General features: G+C 40.2%; 2 protein-coding genes across 5 annotated transcripts; one reads left to right on the top strand and one right to left on the bottom strand.

Moving 5' to 3' along the window:
* Positions 1 to 1315: 1315 nt before the first annotated feature.
* mlnl (motilin-like) lies at positions 1316 to 4046 on the top strand. Of its 4 annotated transcripts, none has more exons than XM_034121907.1 (5): positions 1316 to 1482; positions 2070 to 2200; positions 3396 to 3494; positions 3626 to 3731; positions 3910 to 4046. In XM_034121907.1, exons 2-5 carry the CDS (start codon positions 2081 to 2083, stop codon positions 3915 to 3917), a joined length of 333 nt encoding a protein of 110 aa, XP_033977798.1. In that variant the 5' UTR covers positions 1316 to 1482; positions 2070 to 2080; the 3' UTR covers positions 3918 to 4046. The 4 variants fall into 4 exon arrangements, with proteins under 4 accessions (XP_033977798.1, XP_033977799.1, XP_033977800.1 ...); XM_034121908.1 differs by having other exon boundaries at positions 1368 to 1482; positions 2075 to 2200; XM_034121909.1 differs by lacking the exon at positions 1316 to 1482 and adding an exon at positions 1505 to 1605.
* Positions 3799 to 18765, bottom strand: zgc:64106 (uncharacterized protein LOC393348 homolog). The gene is made up of 6 exons (XM_034121906.1): positions 18522 to 18765; positions 15912 to 16151; positions 10658 to 10747; positions 10330 to 10518; positions 9641 to 9750; positions 3799 to 4538 (listed from the first exon to the last, which is right to left on the bottom strand). The coding sequence occupies exons 1-6, from the start codon at positions 18676 to 18678 to the stop codon at positions 4359 to 4361; spliced, it is 966 nt and encodes a 321-aa protein (XP_033977797.1). The 5' UTR covers positions 18679 to 18765; the 3' UTR covers positions 3799 to 4358.
* Between the last annotated feature and the right edge of the window lie 575 nt (positions 18766 to 19340).

The raw sequence follows: 19340 nt of genomic DNA, 5'->3' as shown, positions 1-19340 counted from the left end.
ATGTGTGATCAGTAAAGGTTGACAATTGTTCTAGTACTTAAAAACAAGTCACACGCAGTCTTAAGTAAGCATTTAGTAAATGACCGGTCACATCCAAAAGGCAGCTTACAATATAAAAAAGGTGAATTTCTTCTATTTTTCCTGATGTGTTATGTGTTTTACCATTTAAAAAAAAAAGTATCACTCCAGTTTCAAAACAGTTTAAGATTCATTTTCTGTCTACTATTAAATGAATCTACCAATCATTTATCACCAATTGATCATTCAAAATCTTACATAAAAAACTCCCACATTTATCATTTTTAATGAAAAATAAGACGGTATACTTTCACCTAAGTGCAATCAAATTCAAGCATCTTACTCGCTATAATTTGTTTCCATATTTAACTTGGTGACTGAAAGGCACAGATTAAGCAGTCGGTTTTAAAATGTGTTATGAATGAGTTAGTTTTATCTTCTTCATATGAAGGTTAAATTCCGGAAAATGTGTTTGTTTGCTGTCATGCATGATAAGAAGACATTTCTGTGTAACACTTCACTATCATATCAGCCCTTTTCAGTATGTGAGGAACACATGTGTCCTGTAGCTCACACAAAACCCCAGTCAATATGCGACAAGTTTCTTTTAGTACTTTTACCAAAGTTCTGTACTTATTTGAGTTTTCCACTTTTTTCCACTCCAATTCAGAGACAAACATTTTAATTTCCACTCCACTACATATATTTGATAACTCCATTTAGTTTTGACACAGCAGATACACTTTATATAAGTTAATTAAAATAAGTCCTACCTTTACTATCTCCTACATTGACATTAGAATGATGAATAAAGATTTAACTTTCATTTAGCCTTAACACTTTTTGTGTATTCCTGCTTTTTTGTGCTTTTAGATAATATTGATTTGACTATTTTAATATATGTATTTTTCATTTTTTATTGATGTACTATTTTTGTGGATATCCATCTGTGTAACGCATAGGAAATAATATTAAAAAGTATAATTGAGAAATTCCCTGAATCAGTCCATACAGCACAATGAGCCATTTTAGTTTTCATAGTATAATTTGGTGCTAATACTTTTATTCTTAAACTCGTGTAAAATGCACACATTCACTTTTAACCAAGTTGTTCTTCTGTGGTTTATCTTCTTTAAGATTAATCTTCCTTTTCCTTTTTCTCATCAATGTCTCCTATTGTCATTCGTGTTAAAGGTCAACTCAGTAACAGCATGGCAGGCTTACTACCCTAATAGCTAATACAAAAGCCAGATTCCTGAGTAATATGTGTGTTTCCAGGAGCATGGAGGAGAGTTCTGAAGGAGCCTGTTGAGGAGCGGATGTGAGGGAGGTCAGTAAAAGCTCAGAGATCAGGAGAGGGCTCGGTATAAAGGCTGCCCGGGACAAGCAGACGCTCAGAACAGTTCAGCCCTGCTCATCCTAACGCAGACTTCCTTAAACAACTGACCAAAGCTGACACAGCACGTGAGTAACATATGTCTTCTCCTCTCACTCTCCCTCCAGTCTCTTTCCCCCGCTGTCTGTTGCTCCTGTCTTTCTTCTCTGCGACGTCCTGTCTTACATTGTGTACAGAGCTGTCTTGCTGTTGTAAGTATGGCTGGTCCACTCATTCTCTTATCTTGCCTGTTGTTTGTTACTTCCACGCCTCTCTCCCCCCCCTACTCCCCCCGCCTATCTCTTTCTCTATCAACTATTTGTCAATCCTTGCATAATGACATGGGATCCCTTGTGTCCTTGTTACTCTAAACTTAGTTATCTGGCACACTCACTGTCTAATTTTGATTTTGTTTGACCTATTTTGACTCTTTCCAACTGCTAAAAGAAAATTCTGTGAGTGACTTGGCCTCAGTGTCACCCCATGTTGGTGTGGAAACATTGTTCTGCATGTGTGCCTATGTAATGTATTTGTATTTGAATGTGTGTTTGTGTGTGTGTGTGTGTGTGTGTGTGTGTGTGTGTGTGTGTGTGTGTGTGTGTGTGTGTGTGTGTGTGTGTGTGTGTGTGTGTGTGTGTGTGTGTGTGTGTGTGTGTGTGTGTGTGTGTGTGTCCAGAACAGAGCAGAATGAGCATGCGTGGAGCAGTGACAGGTTGTTTGGTGCTGGCGTGCCTAGTGGTGCTGCTGGCTGAGAGGACGGAGGGACACATCACCTTCTTCAGTCCCAAGGAGATGATGCTGATGAAGGTAAGCAGCTCGTGTCTGATTGGACGGAGAGCCTGAGTCACAGTTGTGATGTCACCGCACTCATACTCCCACTAAACTCTCATAAGACCTTTTTCTTCAATTTTTTTGTCCTGTGGATTTACTTGATATCAGTTTCTCAGTTATGAGATTCGCCCCGATATTTGGGTTTTAATTGGACAACAACACATCTCTGTTTCGTTTAAGACATTTAATTGCCAAACAATGAATCAATGAATAGAATAACATGTATAAATAAATAGCAATTTATACTTGCTAATGAAAACACATCTCCACTTTTTTCAACTGTGAGTCAGTGTTATCCAACTGGAAAGATGGAATATCAAATCCGGATTAATATTTTGTTTGAGATGTCTAGTTGGGTACTTTCATTTTGCAAAGTATGAATGATTAAAGGGGACCTATCATGCAAAATGCACTTTTGTACGTCTTTTATACATGAATATGTGTCCCCGGTGTGTCAGGGAACTCACCAAGTGTCAGAAAACACAACCCTCTCTCTTTTCCTCCATACCCAAATCTCTAAAAACGGGGCTGCAACGGATCTGATACAGACTGATACAGATTTGAAATATCTCTGACGTCAGAAACAAGGAGCTCCGCCTATATGGGCAACTCTCCTATTAGGGGAATGAGAGGTTGCCGTGGCATGGTAACAGCATGGTAACATGACGCTCGCCTCACCCCCCTCCTTTGCAGGGGGGCGTGGTCAGCTGCAGCTCATTTGCCACAGAATCAGCCCTTGCAAAAACAGGGCTGGAAAAGAGCAAATAGAGCGAAATGAGGCATGGCTAAAATGCATGATCTGTTTGGTATTTTGAAAAAAAAACTTCACAGACATGTTTTATATAGGTATGGCCCTACAATATATTATTCAAATATAGCATGATAGGTCCACTTTAAGTTAGAGAAATAGGTCAAGCAGATGTTCTTGCAGTGCAGAATCAGTATGAAGGTGACAAACTATAGGCTGAGGAAACAAAAACATGTAGTATTGTTAGAGGGATTTCCGTAAGCATTGGGGCTCTTTATACTGGACAAAGACAGAATGAATGGAGATTTCATTAGAAGTCCAAACTGTCTCATTGTAGTTTTCCATTTTCTTTCACGTTTGTTTTTCCTAACTGTATGACAGAAGGTTTGTATTGTTGTGTAAATGTGTGTTTGTATGCTGCAGGAGAGAGAAGGTAGAAAGGACATGGAGCCTCGATCAGAGGATGGTCAGTTTGAAGAGGTTACAGTCCAACAGCTTCCTGAGGTGGAACATGACAATCCTGTGAGCACACACACACACACACACAAACACACACTCATAAACACACACACACCTCTGACCCACAATATTGTTTTCACCACAGAAATGTTGTTGAATACAGGCCATTAACACTTCTTCTTCTGTTTGTCCAGGATAAAACTGTGGAGATTGCCATCCGTCTTTCACCCGAACAGCTAGCTCAGGTTGCTCCGGTCCTCGAAGAGATCATCCATGATATAGTGGAGGAACATCAGAAAGGTAAAGTGTTTAAGAAGATGGACAGTATAGAGTCTATTAAAAAAAAAAGCAAACCTACAGTACAACATGGCCTTGTATCTTCTTTTATTATTCAAACATATTTATAATACACACTTACAAGTGATAGTGATTGGATTAAAAACCTTATGCTGTTCTTTCTTTATCTCTGTCTCCACAGCCAAATAGCCAGGGTGAAGACACCAGGGGATGAACGCTGTACAAACTCTTCAAAAAGCACTGAATGCTCAAATGTTTTATTATGCTTTAATGAATCATCCAATAAAAGGGAAGTGAATGTTCACATACTGTATTGAACTTCTGTTGTCATTTTCTGAAGAAGAATGGAAGTATGAGTTGGCCGCGTGATGTCAGCATGTCTCACGAAACCCCTTTTTATTTCACTGGTTAACAAACGACATTACATATTTGGTATAGTGTTCACAAAAAAGCAAAAAGCAATTTTTTTAATTGAGTTTAAAATTACTTCAATCAAATTGTATTCAGAAACATCTCCTGATGATTTTAAAGACACATCATTTCACAAATGTTCACTCAAGAGGTGCAGTAAGTGAGGGTGGAATTTGACCCCGTTTCTGTTATCAAGCCTCCGTTTGCCTGATAGTTGTCTCAGAGCTTTGATGTCAGCCTCTCACAGATCTCAAAGTCCTTGACCGCGAGGGCAGCGTCTCGAGCTAAAGGGGCGGGGAGGACCAAGTGGCAGTCGCAGTCACAATACTTCCCAGTTATCCCCTCCATTTCCTCTGCCAACGCACAGTAGATCGAGCTGACTGCACCCTCCTCTGGAGTCTGAGAGGAACACAAGAGTGGTGAAGGAAACAATGTGAGAGCACAGTCAACAAAAAGGACAGATATTATTTGCGCCGGTTCAGATATGCAGCCAAGAAGTTATCTCATCACTGATGTGTGTATAGTATAACCAGATGTTAAGCTTAGATACACACAGATGAACATGAGAAGGAGAAGAGTTTGGAATGGTTAAAAAACAGAAACAGACTGACCGCAAAGACGGACAAATGTATGGTTACTTTTGACCAGTGGTAGAAAGTAACTAAGTATATTTACTCAAGTAAAGTACTCAAGGTCTTTTTCGACATTTCTGTACTTTACTTGAGGATTTCCATGTAATGCTACTTTATACTTCTATTCTGCTACATTTCAGAGGCAAATATTATACTCCACATTTATTTTAACTCTAACAGTTACTAGTTACTTTGTATATTTAAGAACACATGATTTGCTGATATGGTATATGCAGTACTGTACATCTACACAGTATTTCAAGTATCTAAATTCAACAGTCCAACATTCACAAACTACAATACTAAAATGCTCTTACATGTATCAAAAACAGGATCAGATAATAAACAAATTAACATTATACTTTGAAAAGATCCATTATGCATATTGTATATTTTGATGCCAATACTTTTGCACAGCATTTGTACTTTTTCTTAAGTAAAGGATCTGATTACTTCTTCCAACATTAATTTTTTTCTGCTACATAATGCTGTTATCGGTGCATTCCAGGTGATGGCAATTCTGAGAAAACACTGCAGTCGGTTAGACATTTGTCAACAAGACAAAAATAAGCTGTAACACATCATGTTCTCTTCCAAGGTTCAAGGTTCAAGGTTCTTTATTGTCAAACTGACATAGCTACAGAGTAATTATGTTGTTGAAAATCTTATGTCACAGGCTTCTCCAACAATGCAACATAATAATAATACAGATAGTAAGAGTAATACAAAAAGTCAGTCAGGATACTCTCTATCGTGCACCTGTAGAAGTTGCAGAGTATCCTAGAATCCATTTTGAACCTCCTCAGCCTGCGGAGGAAGAAGAGCCGCTGTCGAGCTTTCTTGGTGATGGTGGTGGTGTGAAGAGTCCATGTCAGGTCCTCAGTGATGTGGACCCCAAGGAACCTGAAGCTGCTGACTCTCTCCACCGTAGTCCCATTGATGGCGATGGGGGCGTGTCCCTCTCCCTGCTGCTTCCTGTAATCCACAATCAGCTCCTTTGTTTTGCTGATGTTGAGATGGAGGTTGTTATCCTGGCACCAAGATGTCAGGTTTTCGACCTCCTCTCTGTACGCCGTCTCGTCGTCGTCTGTGATCTGGCCGATGACGGTCGTGTCATCAGCAAACTTCACGATGGTGTTGGAGCTGTGTGTGGCCACACAGTCGTGAGTGAACAGGGAGTAGAGGAGAGGGCTGAGCACGCAGCCTTGAGGGGCACCGGTGTTGAGAATCAGGGTGGAGGATGTGATATTTCCCACCCGCACTGCCTGGGGTCTGCCCGTCAAGAAGTTCAGGATCCAGTCACAGAGGGCGCTGTTGAGCCCGAGCTCTCTGAGCTTGATGGCCAGCTTGGAGGGCACAATGGTATTGAATGCTGAACTGTAGTCAATGAACAGCATTCTCACATATGTGTTCCTGTTCTTCGGGTCCAGGTGTGAGAGGGCAGTGTGGATGGTGAGGGCTATGGCGTCGTTTGTGGACCTGTTTGCTCTGTAGGCAAACTGCAGGGGGTCCAGAGAGTCAGGGAGGGAGGAGGTGATGAATGATTTGACTAACCGCTCAAAGCACTTCCTTTACTCCTCCAAATCTCCAGCTCTGTGCGCGATAGTGCGCGCTTTCAGCTTGCCGCGCACCTCGCAGTTTATCCAGGGCTTTTGATTTGGGAATGTTCGTACAGAAACCTTCGGTACCACGTCATCGATGCATTTCCCAATGTAGCAGATGACAGTGTCCGTGTGTGTGTTGATGTTATTGTCCTCAAACACACTCCAATCCGTAGATGCAAAGCAATCCTGCAGTGCTGAATCTGACTCCTCGCTCCATCGCTGTACTGTCCTTATTACCGGTCTGTGCCTTTTAAGTTTCTGCTTGTAAGCAGGCAGCAGCAGCAGTGAGATGTGGTCTGATTTGCCGAAGGGAGGGCGAGGCAGAGCCTTATATCCATCTCGAAAAGGGGAATAAACATGGTCCAGTATGTTTCCCCCGCGCGTCGGGCAGCTGATGTGTTGGTAATATTTTGGCAAGACCTTCTTCATGTTGGCGGTGTTGAAATCTCCGGCCACAACGAACGCCGCATCTGGCCGTGAAGTCTCGGTCTTATCAATAATCCCAAACAGCTGATCGAGTGCCGTGTTGTTGTCGGCGAGCGACTGCGGCAGGATATACACTGCTGTTATCAGAACAGATGTGAATTCCCTCGGCAGATGAAAGGCCCGGCATGTGATCATGAGGTGGAACAGTCTGAAGAAATAATCTTCACATCTGTGCACCAGTTGTTATTAGTCATTACACACACACCGCCTCCCTTACATTTCCCCGAGTTAGCAGTCCGGTCCTGACGAAAAATAGTGAATCCGACAGGAACAATGGCGGAGTCCGGGATAGCGGGGTTGAGCCAAGTCTCAGTGAGAATTAACACGTTACAGTTCTTAGGCTGCTTTTACACGGGAACGTTTGCGTTTATGCACAGTATGCGCTTTCAAAAAAGTCTTCCGTTCACATGCATTCGTTTCATTTAACGTGTCTGTTCAAACGAGACTGCTGGAAACGCTGTAGTACATATGCCGGGACTGTAAGTGGCGCTGTACTTCCACACGAGACCGCTTGAAAGCGCTGGACATGCTGTAGTACATATGCTGGGACTGTAAGTGGCGCTGTAACTTCCGCCACAAAATACACCAAAAGCAGCGAAGAAGACCCCGGAGCAGCCCCGCAGCAATGTTGCCATGGCTACCCTTCTGTTTATGCCCTGCGGTGGATTTAGCAACATGTAATAGTTCATGTAATTCTCCATGTCCACTTGTTGCTGATGGTTGTGGTAGAGGAGCTGTAGATTTTGCACTAACATCTGTAGCATGGTCGAGCTGTAGATGTTGTACTAACATCTGTAGCATGGTCAGTAGCAGTAGCACTAGCAGTAGCTACTGACAGTAGCTACTGACAGTAGCTACTGGCCATGCTACAGCAGTGAGCAGCAGAGGTGGGGCTATCGTTATTTTTTCAGGAAATATTCGTATAGAGGCGATTACACGGACTCGTTTGACCCCCCAGAGCATTTCGTTTGCAAATCTATCCACCTTGGGACCCGTTATTGTTTGTGGGGTCCGTTTGTTACGGCCTCGTGTAAATAATAGGGCTATACGCAAGAGAAACTATGCAGATACAAGCCGTTTCGTTCTCGTGTAAATGTGGACTTAATGTCCCGTTGAAAAGCAATCCGGCTTCTGAGTTCATCTAGCTTATTTTCAATGGATTGAACATTAGCCAAAAGAATACTCGGAAGAGGGGGTCGGTTCTCTCGTTTCCTCAGTCTGACCAGCAGCCCGGCCCGGCATCGTCGCTTGGTCTTCCTCCTGCGTCTCTCAGGAAGGACAGCAACAGGTAGCCATGGCAAATCTCCATTATCTGTCGGAGGATTATTATTGTCCATGAAGTTTCGAATGTGAAGAAGTTCCTCTCTGCTATATTGTGTGGCAGAGTAGGTGCGGTCGTCTTGCATGTTGCGAACCATGTTAAAAGTAAAACGGCAAGAGTAAAATAAATACGCACAAAATACGAAAAGGGGCAAAGTTGGAGCCCAAAGACGATGCAGCCATCTTCACCGGCGCATCACAAACCTCCATTCAAGTTTACAGAACAATTTCTCAGTTCATCTGTAATTGCACCTTCCTTGATGTTTTCACAGTTCACTGTTTTCCCGAGTGATTAATTTAAATGCCTTCTCCTCCAGTTTCACCCACAGAAACATACACGTTTCCTAACCTGTTAAGCCCCGAGCCTGTTTTTCAGGTTTCAGGCTCGAAAATGACATGCCCAAAACAAATGACCACAACTTAACTTCTAAAAGGGTTTTTCAGGTACCAGACTATAAAAATTGTGTATTACATTGAATTATCACCATAGGTATTCATTCCATCCAAAGAAAAAAATATATATATATATATATATATATATATATATATATATATATATATATATATATATTTTAATAAATTGTGAAAAAAAAAAGGACCCGCCGACGGGGTCTTTGGGGCTTAACAGGCTAATATACATTGTTGACTTATTTAAACCCATTTCTGTTTGATTTCAGGTGGCAGTGAGTTTCTTGAACTTTTAAGTAAAGACGCTATGTTCCGAGATCGCAGCAACTTAATTTCAACATATAAATCTAGATTGTAATGATTCCAAATTGTTGTTTTAAGGGCTGACTCACTGACTTGCTGGAGGTCTGGAACAAAGCCTGTAATGAAAACAAAAGTTTCCCTGGAAGCATGATGAATACATTCAGTTCATACAGTTCAAGCATGTAGTATTACTTTGATGTGGTCAGCTAGTCATCTTTGCACATTGACCTTCAGTCCTGGCTGTCAGAGCTAATCATTAATAACATATCTTATACTCCAGAGTAGACACAGTGTCTTAGCCAATTATTCCAAAATGTCAAATCCAAACATCCTGACTTCTAATTAGAGTTTGAGCCTAATAGTGGCTTTTATTCTATATCCAGATGCCCTACTTTATATGGATGATGGTTTGTTATTTTATGTCAAGGAGTTCCCAAATATATTAAGTGTTTAATACTGAAAGGTTCAGTTGTATTTCTAGCCTCCAGTTAAAGGAATATAACACAAGTTGTCTTGTAAATAAACCTATTGCCTCTCTGAGCAAGCAGACGATCAGCGTGATGGTTGACTTAATACAAAGTATTTTACCTCTAAAGCCAGCCAACTAGTGGAGTGGCTTCATATAACAAAAGGATGCTCCTGAACATTAACCAATCACATTCTACCTTGATGGTTGCAAGACATGAAGACAGTGGAGACATGAATGTGGACATTGACTCTGCAACGTATAATGCAACACAGTACTGACCTTGAAAAAGAAAAGTCCAATGAGGTTGAAAAGAAAACGAACACCCCAGGGATAGTGTCTCAACACTTCAGTTGTGACAATACCAGGGTGGACGGAGTTTGCGGTGACACCTGCACACACACACACACACACACACACACACACACACACACACACACACACACACACACACACACACACACCACACACACACACACACACACACACACACACACACACCACACACACACACACACACACACACACACACACACACACACACACACACACACACACACACACACACACCACACACACACACACACACACACACACACCACACACACACACACACACACACACACCACACACACACACACACACACACACACACACACACACACACACACACACACACACACACACACACACACACACACACACACACACACACACACACACACACACACACACACACACACACACACACACACACACACACACACACACACACACACACCGTGAGATGAAAAACAGAAACAGTGACCGGGTTTCCTCTACAAATCTTTTTTTCTGATCTTCTCAGATGACTTAGAAAATTAGTTTCAGCTGTTTTGCTAAAAGAATGCCTGTGAGCCTTCATCTGCTTCATTTAGGATGACTAACTACTGATGATTGATAATCCTAAAAACATCTTAATTTTATCCTACCTGTCCCTTCTAGCCTGCGTGCTAGCTCGTTGGTACAGATGATATTGTGCAGCTTTGTGTGGTTGTAGACAATATCCATGAAATAGTTGAGGTTCTCGCCGCGAAAGTGAGAGAAGTCCACTTTGCCCTTCTTGTGGTTGACCGAGGAGAGGGTGACAATGCGTGCCGGAGCAGAACGCTTCATCAGGTCTGGAGTGAGTCAGGAAAGGGAAAAGAAGCAGAGAGAAAGATGTTGTTTATTTTAAATATTTACATAAGAATGACCCGTGAAAGTCAGTTAATATCCACAATAAAGCTTCTGTAATAAAGTGAGACTGCATAGTCTTACCCAGGAGCAGGTTGGTGAGGAGGAACGGTCCCAGGTGGTTTGTGGCAAAAGAAGCATCTAACCCGTCTTTGGTTATCTGCCTAGGTAAGCCTGATGGTTGAAATTAGGTAAGATTTAAATGTACACATAAATACACAGTTACTTTTTTGTTGCGTGAAATATTGTGCCAGAAATAAAAAAGATATACTTCATTATTGTCATTATAAGACCATTATGACACTGACATCCTGATAACATAACAGCATATTATGCAAGCCCACCCTGCCAAAGAAGAATTAACTTAACAACTTAAAGGTGGGGTAGGTAAGTTTGAGAAACCGGCTCGAGATACACTTTTTGTTATATTCCATGGAATGCTCTTAACATCCCGATAGCAATGAATATCTTAAGTGCTTTGACAAAGAATCCATAAAAAATGTCATCTGTGGAAGCCGTAGTACTGTAAAAAGCACGACCAATCATTTTAGCCGGCCCGGCTAAAATGATTGGATGGCCTGATTGGATGGCCTATCTGCCTATGGAGCTAATTTCCTGCCATAACTCCACAAACAAACTAAACAGGTTTTACAAATGCCTCATGATTCACTAACAAACACAATGTGGTTTGCAAATACAAAACACCATCTACAAACTAATGCATTTAGTTTTGCAAAGAAAAAACGTATCTATCAAATAAACACATACCATTATTCTAATAAATCATGTTTCATAGACAAATTCAGCATAGGTTTTACAAGTACATACATTTTTTTTACAACTACAACACTTATTTTTACAAGTACAAAACTTGTTTTTACAACTACAAAACTTTTTCTTCTCACGGCGGAATATTACTGCCAAAAGTCACGTGACTTTTGGCAGTAATATTCCGCCGTGGTTGTGCTCATACACACTCACACATGCTCACTCACACATGCTCCACGGCAGCAGGGGGCACTACTGAGTCCATTGGGAAGGCGGGAGGTTGAGCAGAGCATGGAACAGCCCTTGCCAGCCTGATCATGACAGCGGTGTTTCTAGCGATCCAGCATCTGAATTTAGCGATCACAACGAAAACAGCCAAGACACATATTGAGCCCAGAAAATGAATGTTCTTAGGGCTGTAAATATAATAAGCCTTTGTCTAAAATAGACAACATTGTAACTAAGGAGATTTAAACTATACAGCGATTCTGCACTCGGTCAATCAGCTGCTCTTCATTTTCTTTCCTGCTATATTCAATGAGTGATACAAATATTTTTTACCATACGTTCTGAATAAAACTGATACTGTTGGACTCGGTACTAGTTGACTGCTACCAGAAATAAAAGGAAGTACTTTACTGTGTACTTTGTGAGTAATCCTCTGTCAGAGTCCCCTCCATAGTACATAATGCATGTTTTTTGCTATCTTTGATGAATGATAAAAGGGTCATTCCAGAATTGGAGGACAATTTAGACACCAACATTTTTGAAAAATGAACCTTGCATTTGATTATTTTTTGTTATGTATTTAGGAAAAACAGATAATAAACCATAAAAAAAAGTGATTTGCCCAGCTAAGGCATCAAATGTATATTTTCCAATGAAGAATTAACCCTGTTACTCTAATTATAGTAACAGGGTTGCAAGTAACAGGGTTGAAAATCAATGCTAATTTGAGCTTTTACCTCAGGAATTAATGCTAGCTGCACAATGTAATGCTATTGTCAAGGAATGGACACACTTTATATTATATTTATATTTATATATATTTAACAAAAGAAAGATACATTTGAAATTAATTTGTTTTTGTCTCATAATTTGAGTAACAGGGTTGCGTTTGTATGAGTGCCACACTCCTTCAAGAGTGACAAGATTGGAAATATATTACAAATAAAAGAGAGGACTTAGTTTTGGTCTACCCATGGTAGTAGCACATGGCTTGCTGATGTCCTTTCCACTGTGTCATGCGACAAACAGTTTTTTCACTTCCTCTGCCAAGCTAAAAAGGTTTCGGTAACAGGGTTGCGCGCATGTTGAGGGACACACCTTCTGTGCAAAATTACTGTTATTTAAAATGTGTTTATGATTTAACAAATTGATTTTACCATTACAAGACACATATATCAATAGAATAATACCAAAAAAGTAAATAAAAACCCTATTTTAAATGTTATAGTTGACATGCAAGTTGGTCACCAAGAAGCTGGGACAAGAGAAAAGGGCAATTTTAGGGGGTGTTCGAGAGCTATTTGATATTTTAAATAATATTTTGAAACCACTTTTTCTACAACTTTATATGCATCTTGTCTCAAGACAAGTATATTTAACACAACAAGTGCATGTCTTAGCTTTTTGGGCATGGATTATTAGATTTTTTATATGGGGGACATGAAATGTCCTCCAATTCTGGAATGACCCAAAAATAAAATGTTACCATTAGTTCTTAATGAAATTGATACGGTTTGACTTTGTATTAGTAAGCCTACTACTAACAATACATTGAAGTACTTTTACTGTGTATTTTTTGAGAAATACTCTGTCAAAGTCCCCTCCTGAGAACAAAATCAAGCCACTTCTTCTAAGTTTTTTGGGTGATTTAATGGGTGATGTAACATTAATGACAGACATAATATGAGGTCCTTGGCACTCTAGAGGGGTCATTTTGTGATCATGGGGCATCACCCTTACAGCATCAGGACAATATCATATGGAGTCAGATACTGGAAGTGGGCTGGAGGCGTTAACTGGGACTGATGGAAGGATGAGGCTGATGAGACTGAAGAATCTGCGAGGAACGAACTAGCGCCAGAGGAATAATTATATATTAAAAGACAGCAGCATCATAAGAGGGCAACCATGTGACAGAGTGTGTTACTTTGCTGAAGGATATTTGTGACCAGCTATCCATTCCAGGCCAGACTCTAAAGACTTTCCAAGGTGTGAAAATGCTGCTGCCGGAGTACTGACTGGAAGTATTGCTGATATCATGTCTACCATCCTCTTAAAATACTCTGTCCAACAATATCAGTCTCAGGAAGAAATGTTTTTTAACGCTTATTAAAAGAAAAACATGCATTCTTGTACTCAGGAGGGGACATTGACAGAGGATTACTGGAAAAGTACACAATAAGTACTTCATAGTACTTGTGGGGGTAGTTTCAGTAGTACTGAGTCCAACAGGATCAATCTCACGAAGAACTAATGGCAACAAAAAAGAATTCCCTCATCAAACTTAGCAGAAGTGGCTTGATTTTGTTCACAGGAGGGGACTTTGACAGAGTATTTCTCAAAAAATACACAGTAAAAGTACTTCAATGTATTGTTAGTAGTAGGCTTACTAATACAAAGTCAAACCGTATCAATTTCATTAAGAACTAATGGTAACATTTTATTTTTATCATTCATCAAAGATAGCAAAAAACATGCATTATGTACTATGGAGGGGACTCTGACAGAGGATTACTCACACAGTACACAGTAAAGTACTTCATTTTATTTCTGGTTGCAGTCAACTAGTACCAAGTCCAACAGTGTCAGTTTTATTAAGAACTTGTGGTAAAAAATATTTGTATCACTCATTGAATATAGCAGGAATAAAAATGAAAAGCAGGAAATTGTCGACGGGGGGGAAGGGGGGGGTGAGCAGTGACTTATCCGACCGGCCCACTTCAGTACCGGCCCATCGGGATTCGTCCCGAACGTCCCCTGGCTGTATATATAGTTTAAATCTCCTTAGTTACAATGTTGTCCATTTTAGACAAAGGCTTATTATATTTACAGCCCCTAATAACATTTATTTTCTGGGCTCAATATGTGTCTTGGCTGTTTTCGTTGTGATCGCTAAATTCACCTTGTTTATAATATTATCACTATAACACCTGTCATCAGACTGGCAAGGGCTGTTCCATGCTCTGCTCAACCTCCCGTCTTCCCAATGGACTCAGTAGCGCCCCCTGCTGCCATGTAGCATGTGTGAGTGAGCACGTATTACTGCCAAAAGTCACGTAATATTCCGCCGTGAGAAGAAAAAGTTTTGTACTTGTAAAACAAAGTGTTGTAGTTGTAAAACAAATTTGTGCACTTGTAAAAAAAAGTTGTGTACTTGTAAAACCTAAGCTGAATTTGTCTCTGAAACATGATTTATTAGAAAAATGTTATGTGTTTGTTTGATAGATACGTTTTTTCTTTGCAAAACTAAATTCATTAGTTTGTAGATGGTGTTTTGTATTTGCAAACCACATTGTGTTTGTTAGTGAATCATAAGGCATTTGTATAACCTGTTTAGTTTGTTTGTGGAGTTATGGCAGGAAATTAGCTCCATACCTGCCTGTCAGCTTTCCATCTGTGCACAAACTTATCTCGTGCCCTCATTGGTCATGTGCGCATTTGTGTGTGTTGGAGGAGGGGCTCTATAAGGAAGTGGCAGATTTGTTCCGGCTGTGTGTTTTCAAATTCTAGCGATCTCGAGCCGGTTTCTCAAACTTACCTATACCCCACCTTTAAGTCACACATTTCAATTCGGACATTGGAATTGAAATGTGAGAAAAAACGCTTTGAAACCCTTAACACATAAACGATAGCAAATAAAAACAAACTACCAAAACAATAAATAAAATGGATTCTGGCTCATTTGACAAAAGTGCACACTGCCCAAGTCTTGTAATGGTAGGAAAAACCCTGCTGTTTGTTCTTGCATTACGTTGGCGATATACACTCAACTTGTTTTTGTTAATAGAACATCGACCTATTCAGTCTGTGGACATAGTTTTACTTTAAAATGGAAGTTCACCAACATAAAGGTTATGAGGAGATAATGTTTTCTCAAAACTAACTTGTTGCTGATATTGTTGCATCACATTATATTGCAGATTGAGTGTGTTTGTAGTATGTTTGTTGGCTAGTTGTCTTATAAATAGCAGTGGGTGTCAGTTTGCAAAAGTATTTTGGTTAGAGACTCCAACAGGCATGTCTTTTCTTTACTTCCAGATGTGTAACACATGGTGACTGGATTTTTCCATTGTGGAATGAGTATTTGAGTCCATTATAACGTTTTCAATCTTTGATTTAGCCCAAATATACAGCATCTTTTTGTCCAAATCATCTTTTTTTGATGATTATTGAAATGTCCAGGGGGTATACCTTTAAGATTGAGTAGAATTCCGATAGCATGATATTACATATTGTCTGTTGTATTGCATTTTTATACTGAATGGAATTTATCAGTAACTCTTGTTAACAGTTGTGGTTGCTTACTTATAATTCCAGTTTTGCTATTAAAGCATGTTGTCACCTGATACTCCAGCATTGTTGACAAGGATGTGGAGCGCTTCTTCCTCTTTGAGAATCCCCTCAGCAAACTCCCTGACCGAGTCCAGAGAAGACACGTCCACCAGACACAGGTGCACATCAGAGTTTCCGGTTTTCTCCCTGATTTCTTGAAGCGCCGCTGACCCCCGGGCCTGGCTTCGGCAGGCCAGAATAACACGGGCCCCGCGACGTGCAAAGTCCAAGGCAATGAACTTCCCAATTCCTAGGGAGTCAAAGAGAGCACAACTTTGGTTTGCAATACGTGATAACATCAGCTTTTCAGACTATAGGCTCTATTTTAAGCATGTTAAGGCATGTGGTTTTGTGGAATAAATGCAAGCCTGGGGTTGTGTACTGTCCTCAAATCTAAATAAACAGGTAGGGTTGGTTATCTGTCCTGTATATGTTTACAGCGTTGGCAGGTACTACCTGTGTCTACCAGGTCAAGTTCCTTGAGTCTATATCCTCAAGTGATTTCCGACAGGTTTGGTGTCTTATAAGTGGAATATGAAAAGTTACCAGTATGTGCCGGCATTTTAAGCCCTTGTCCATTGCTCGTTTTAAATAGAGGTCTTAAAATCTGATCCTCTGGAGAAATGATTTCTATTTTATCATCCAACAGAAAATTCTTCATGTTTACACTGACTCAGTTCCGAGCTTCAAGTGGTCACAAATGGCCATGTTTGCAGGGTTGAAGTTTCATCCTGTCACTAAACTGCTGTATTTATCTACTTTTTAGCCCAGGTGCCAGCTAGATGTTAGAACTAAGATAGATTATGAACTTGCCGGGGAATTTTATCTCTTGAAGTTTTTTACTTGAAGAACTCATGGGGAAACGTGTGAGTCTGCCAACTAAAATCGTCTGAAGTTATTCTGTCTTGTTTGATCTCAATGCATAACCTGGGCAGATAGGTTATAGGTAAGTGAGTCAGAAGAGAAAACATAAACGTTTTATGAGAAAAGGTGGCAAGGTGATGGTTGCATTGTGTTGACATACCAACAGAAGCGGTTCAGAAACCACAACTTCTCTGATGAGCTGAATCAATATTGTCAGTTACTGCCACAAGCTCAAATATGCTGCTGCTGAAGTTCTGAAGAAATATGCTAATTTGGGTGAACATTTCTGGTATAAAATGTTCTTGTAACATCACGTTTTTGCAGTGTAGTGCTTCCCATGTCACACGTGAATGGTCTTCTGCTGGTTATACTACACTAACAGGTTAGGACATATGTCAATGGTCGCCAAGTCCGAATCGACTCAAAGTCAGTCTCCCGTCCCATCCAAGAACTGGTAAAACACCGCTAATGGCTCTCAACACTCTCGGCTATATGGCTACAATTATTTTAAAGGATTCCAGTCAGGCCAGATATTTCTAAAGGACACAGGGAGCTTTCCTCCAGTGCTAGTGGTCCAAATGTCTTGGCAGCTTCGTATTCTGTAGACACAACAACATTAAAGTTGTGATGTGATGGAGCAAAAGGACCAATTTCCTCATATGTTTGTGTAGTACAACCAACAGAAGACCATATGAGAAGAACAATTGTAAAACGTTATTGAAAATTCCACCAATCTTTTTTTGTAATATAACAAACATAATAACAACAATAATGTATGAAGAGATTTTGGCCACCCTTCACTGTATAACATTTAAGTTATTGAATATTTTCTATTAACGATGGACTGAACCATGACTGAGCAAATGCATATTTTTTCAAAACGTTGAAATGTGAAACAATTTTGGTAGCATTAAATTACAGTGGAGTTTTATTATGTTTACAACAAGAAAATAATCACCGAAATGATGCAAAAAGTAATATTATTTCCAACTTGTTGATGTAGTTAAACCAGAATGAGACTGAGAATGTGATTCTGGTAACAGGTGGGTTTTGAACATTTTCCACAAAAGAAAATCTCCAAAATGATGCAGATAGGGTTTTGTACAACCACTAGGAGACCATTAATGTTTGAAGTGATTATGGTAGCATTGCACTGCATGACATGGAAGTTATTGAGTATTTTTATTGAGTATTTGTGGTTGTTGTATGCCCGTTGGCCTTGGAGAAAGGCGCGTAGGCTATAGACTTTTTTATTTATTTTTTAAATGAAAATGAGGTTGTAGCATATAGTAAACCTTACTGCGGTTGGAGTTGTCGTTTGTGTTTCAAGACCAATTTGAGTTATTTATCAGTCAAATAGAATCCGTCAATATCTTCTCTGTTAGCAGTCTAATCATCACAAAAAAGCGTGACCTTTACACTCTTTGTTTTTTTTCAAATGTATTACGGAAAATTACTACACATGCTTTATAGTTTGTTAAACCCATAGACTGTTTACGACCAAATTCATGGTCAGATGAGAGTCAGAATGTTCCTCCCAATGGCATTTCCTGTTTATTCCAAAGTCCAAACTGCTGTTCAAAGAAACGCTTGAACCAGGTTTTAGGAAGAGGGAAAAATATAAATAACAGGACTTTCGGTTAACGTTCCATTGACTAATACTGACTTTTTGCCACATTAATATTGGTAACTTTGCGTTAGTGCATGCCAAACCCTTGTTACGGTGCTGCAGAATGAACGCGTTAAATGGACCGACCTGTGTTGGCTCCTGTCACTATGGCAGTCTTCCCCTTCAGCCGCACGCTGCAGGACTGCGGGTCCCAGCTCCCTCTGCGCTGGATCCGCACCACGAGCGCCAGCACAGCCGTGAACAGTACCCACACCGGGTTATAAAACAAATCCAACCAATGCATTGCACAGTCAGAGATCAGCGTCTGTCAGCAAGAAATGATTGAGGACAGGAGCAGCTGGCCGGTTTGGTATATCTGAGTAGTAGGTGTGCCTAAAACATTCAGCAACAGTTAATCCAAGAAAGGGCAGAGAGGGGCTGTGCTTCATTTAAAGGGGGGTGTAAACTTCACGTCACACCAACATCTGGTTTACATTTTTCTTGACAATGCTCTATAAAAAACTAAAATTAATTACATTGATGAGTTCACTAAACTAAAATACCAGTACATGTCCTGCATTCAAAAAGTAAAATTACTCACAATAGATCCTTGAATTGAAGTATGTTCCCAGTGTGGTGTCAGTAATTTCCCTTTTCTTTCTTTTTCCAGTATTGAATGTGTGTCGATGTTTTACAAAAAAAGGCAGATTTGGACATTCCTTTTGACTCAAATCACTTCCAAATGTTTAACTGTACGACTGTGAAATTGTCTCTCTGGCTCATGAACAATTGTCTCAGTTTCCTGGGCATTCTAGTGCTATATATGGAAATGCTGAACATGCGTAAAGCAAAACACATTTACTTGGAAGCTGTGAGAAATAATGTGCCAGGAATCTAGCTTTTTTTGTTGATTCATCACACACACAGTGGCGACTGGTCATTAGGGGCAGGTGGGGCACAGCCCCA

This window comes from Trematomus bernacchii, unplaced genomic scaffold (assembly GCF_902827165.1).
Source record: "Trematomus bernacchii unplaced genomic scaffold, fTreBer1.1, whole genome shotgun sequence".
NCBI lineage: Eukaryota > Metazoa > Chordata > Actinopteri > Perciformes > Nototheniidae > Trematomus > Trematomus bernacchii.
The sequence above is the reverse complement of the archived record's forward strand: the minus strand, read 5'-3'. Positions and strand labels throughout refer to the sequence as shown.

Bases quoted from the DNA above. Each gene is read 5' to 3' on its own strand.
- zgc:64106 (XM_034121906.1), bottom strand. From the start codon at position 18,678: ATGCATTGGTTGGATTTGTTTTATAACCCGGTGTGGGTACTGTTCACG. The intron at 10,748-15,911 runs GTGACAACATGC...TTCAACCATCAG, and splicing joins CAACAATGCTGGAGTATCAG to GCTTACCTAGGCAGATAACC. The intron at 10,519-10,657 runs GTAAGACTATGC...GACTCACTCCAG, and splicing joins CCTCACCAACCTGCTCCTGG to ACCTGATGAAGCGTTCTGCT.
- mlnl (XM_034121907.1), top strand. From the start codon at position 2,081: ATGAGCATGCGTGGAGCAGTGACAGGTTGTTTGGTGCTGGCGTGCCTA. The intron at 2,201-3,395 runs GTAAGCAGCTCG...TGTATGCTGCAG, and splicing joins AGGAGATGATGCTGATGAAG to GAGAGAGAAGGTAGAAAGGA. The intron at 3,495-3,625 runs GTGAGCACACAC...CTGTTTGTCCAG, and splicing joins AGGTGGAACATGACAATCCT to GATAAAACTGTGGAGATTGC.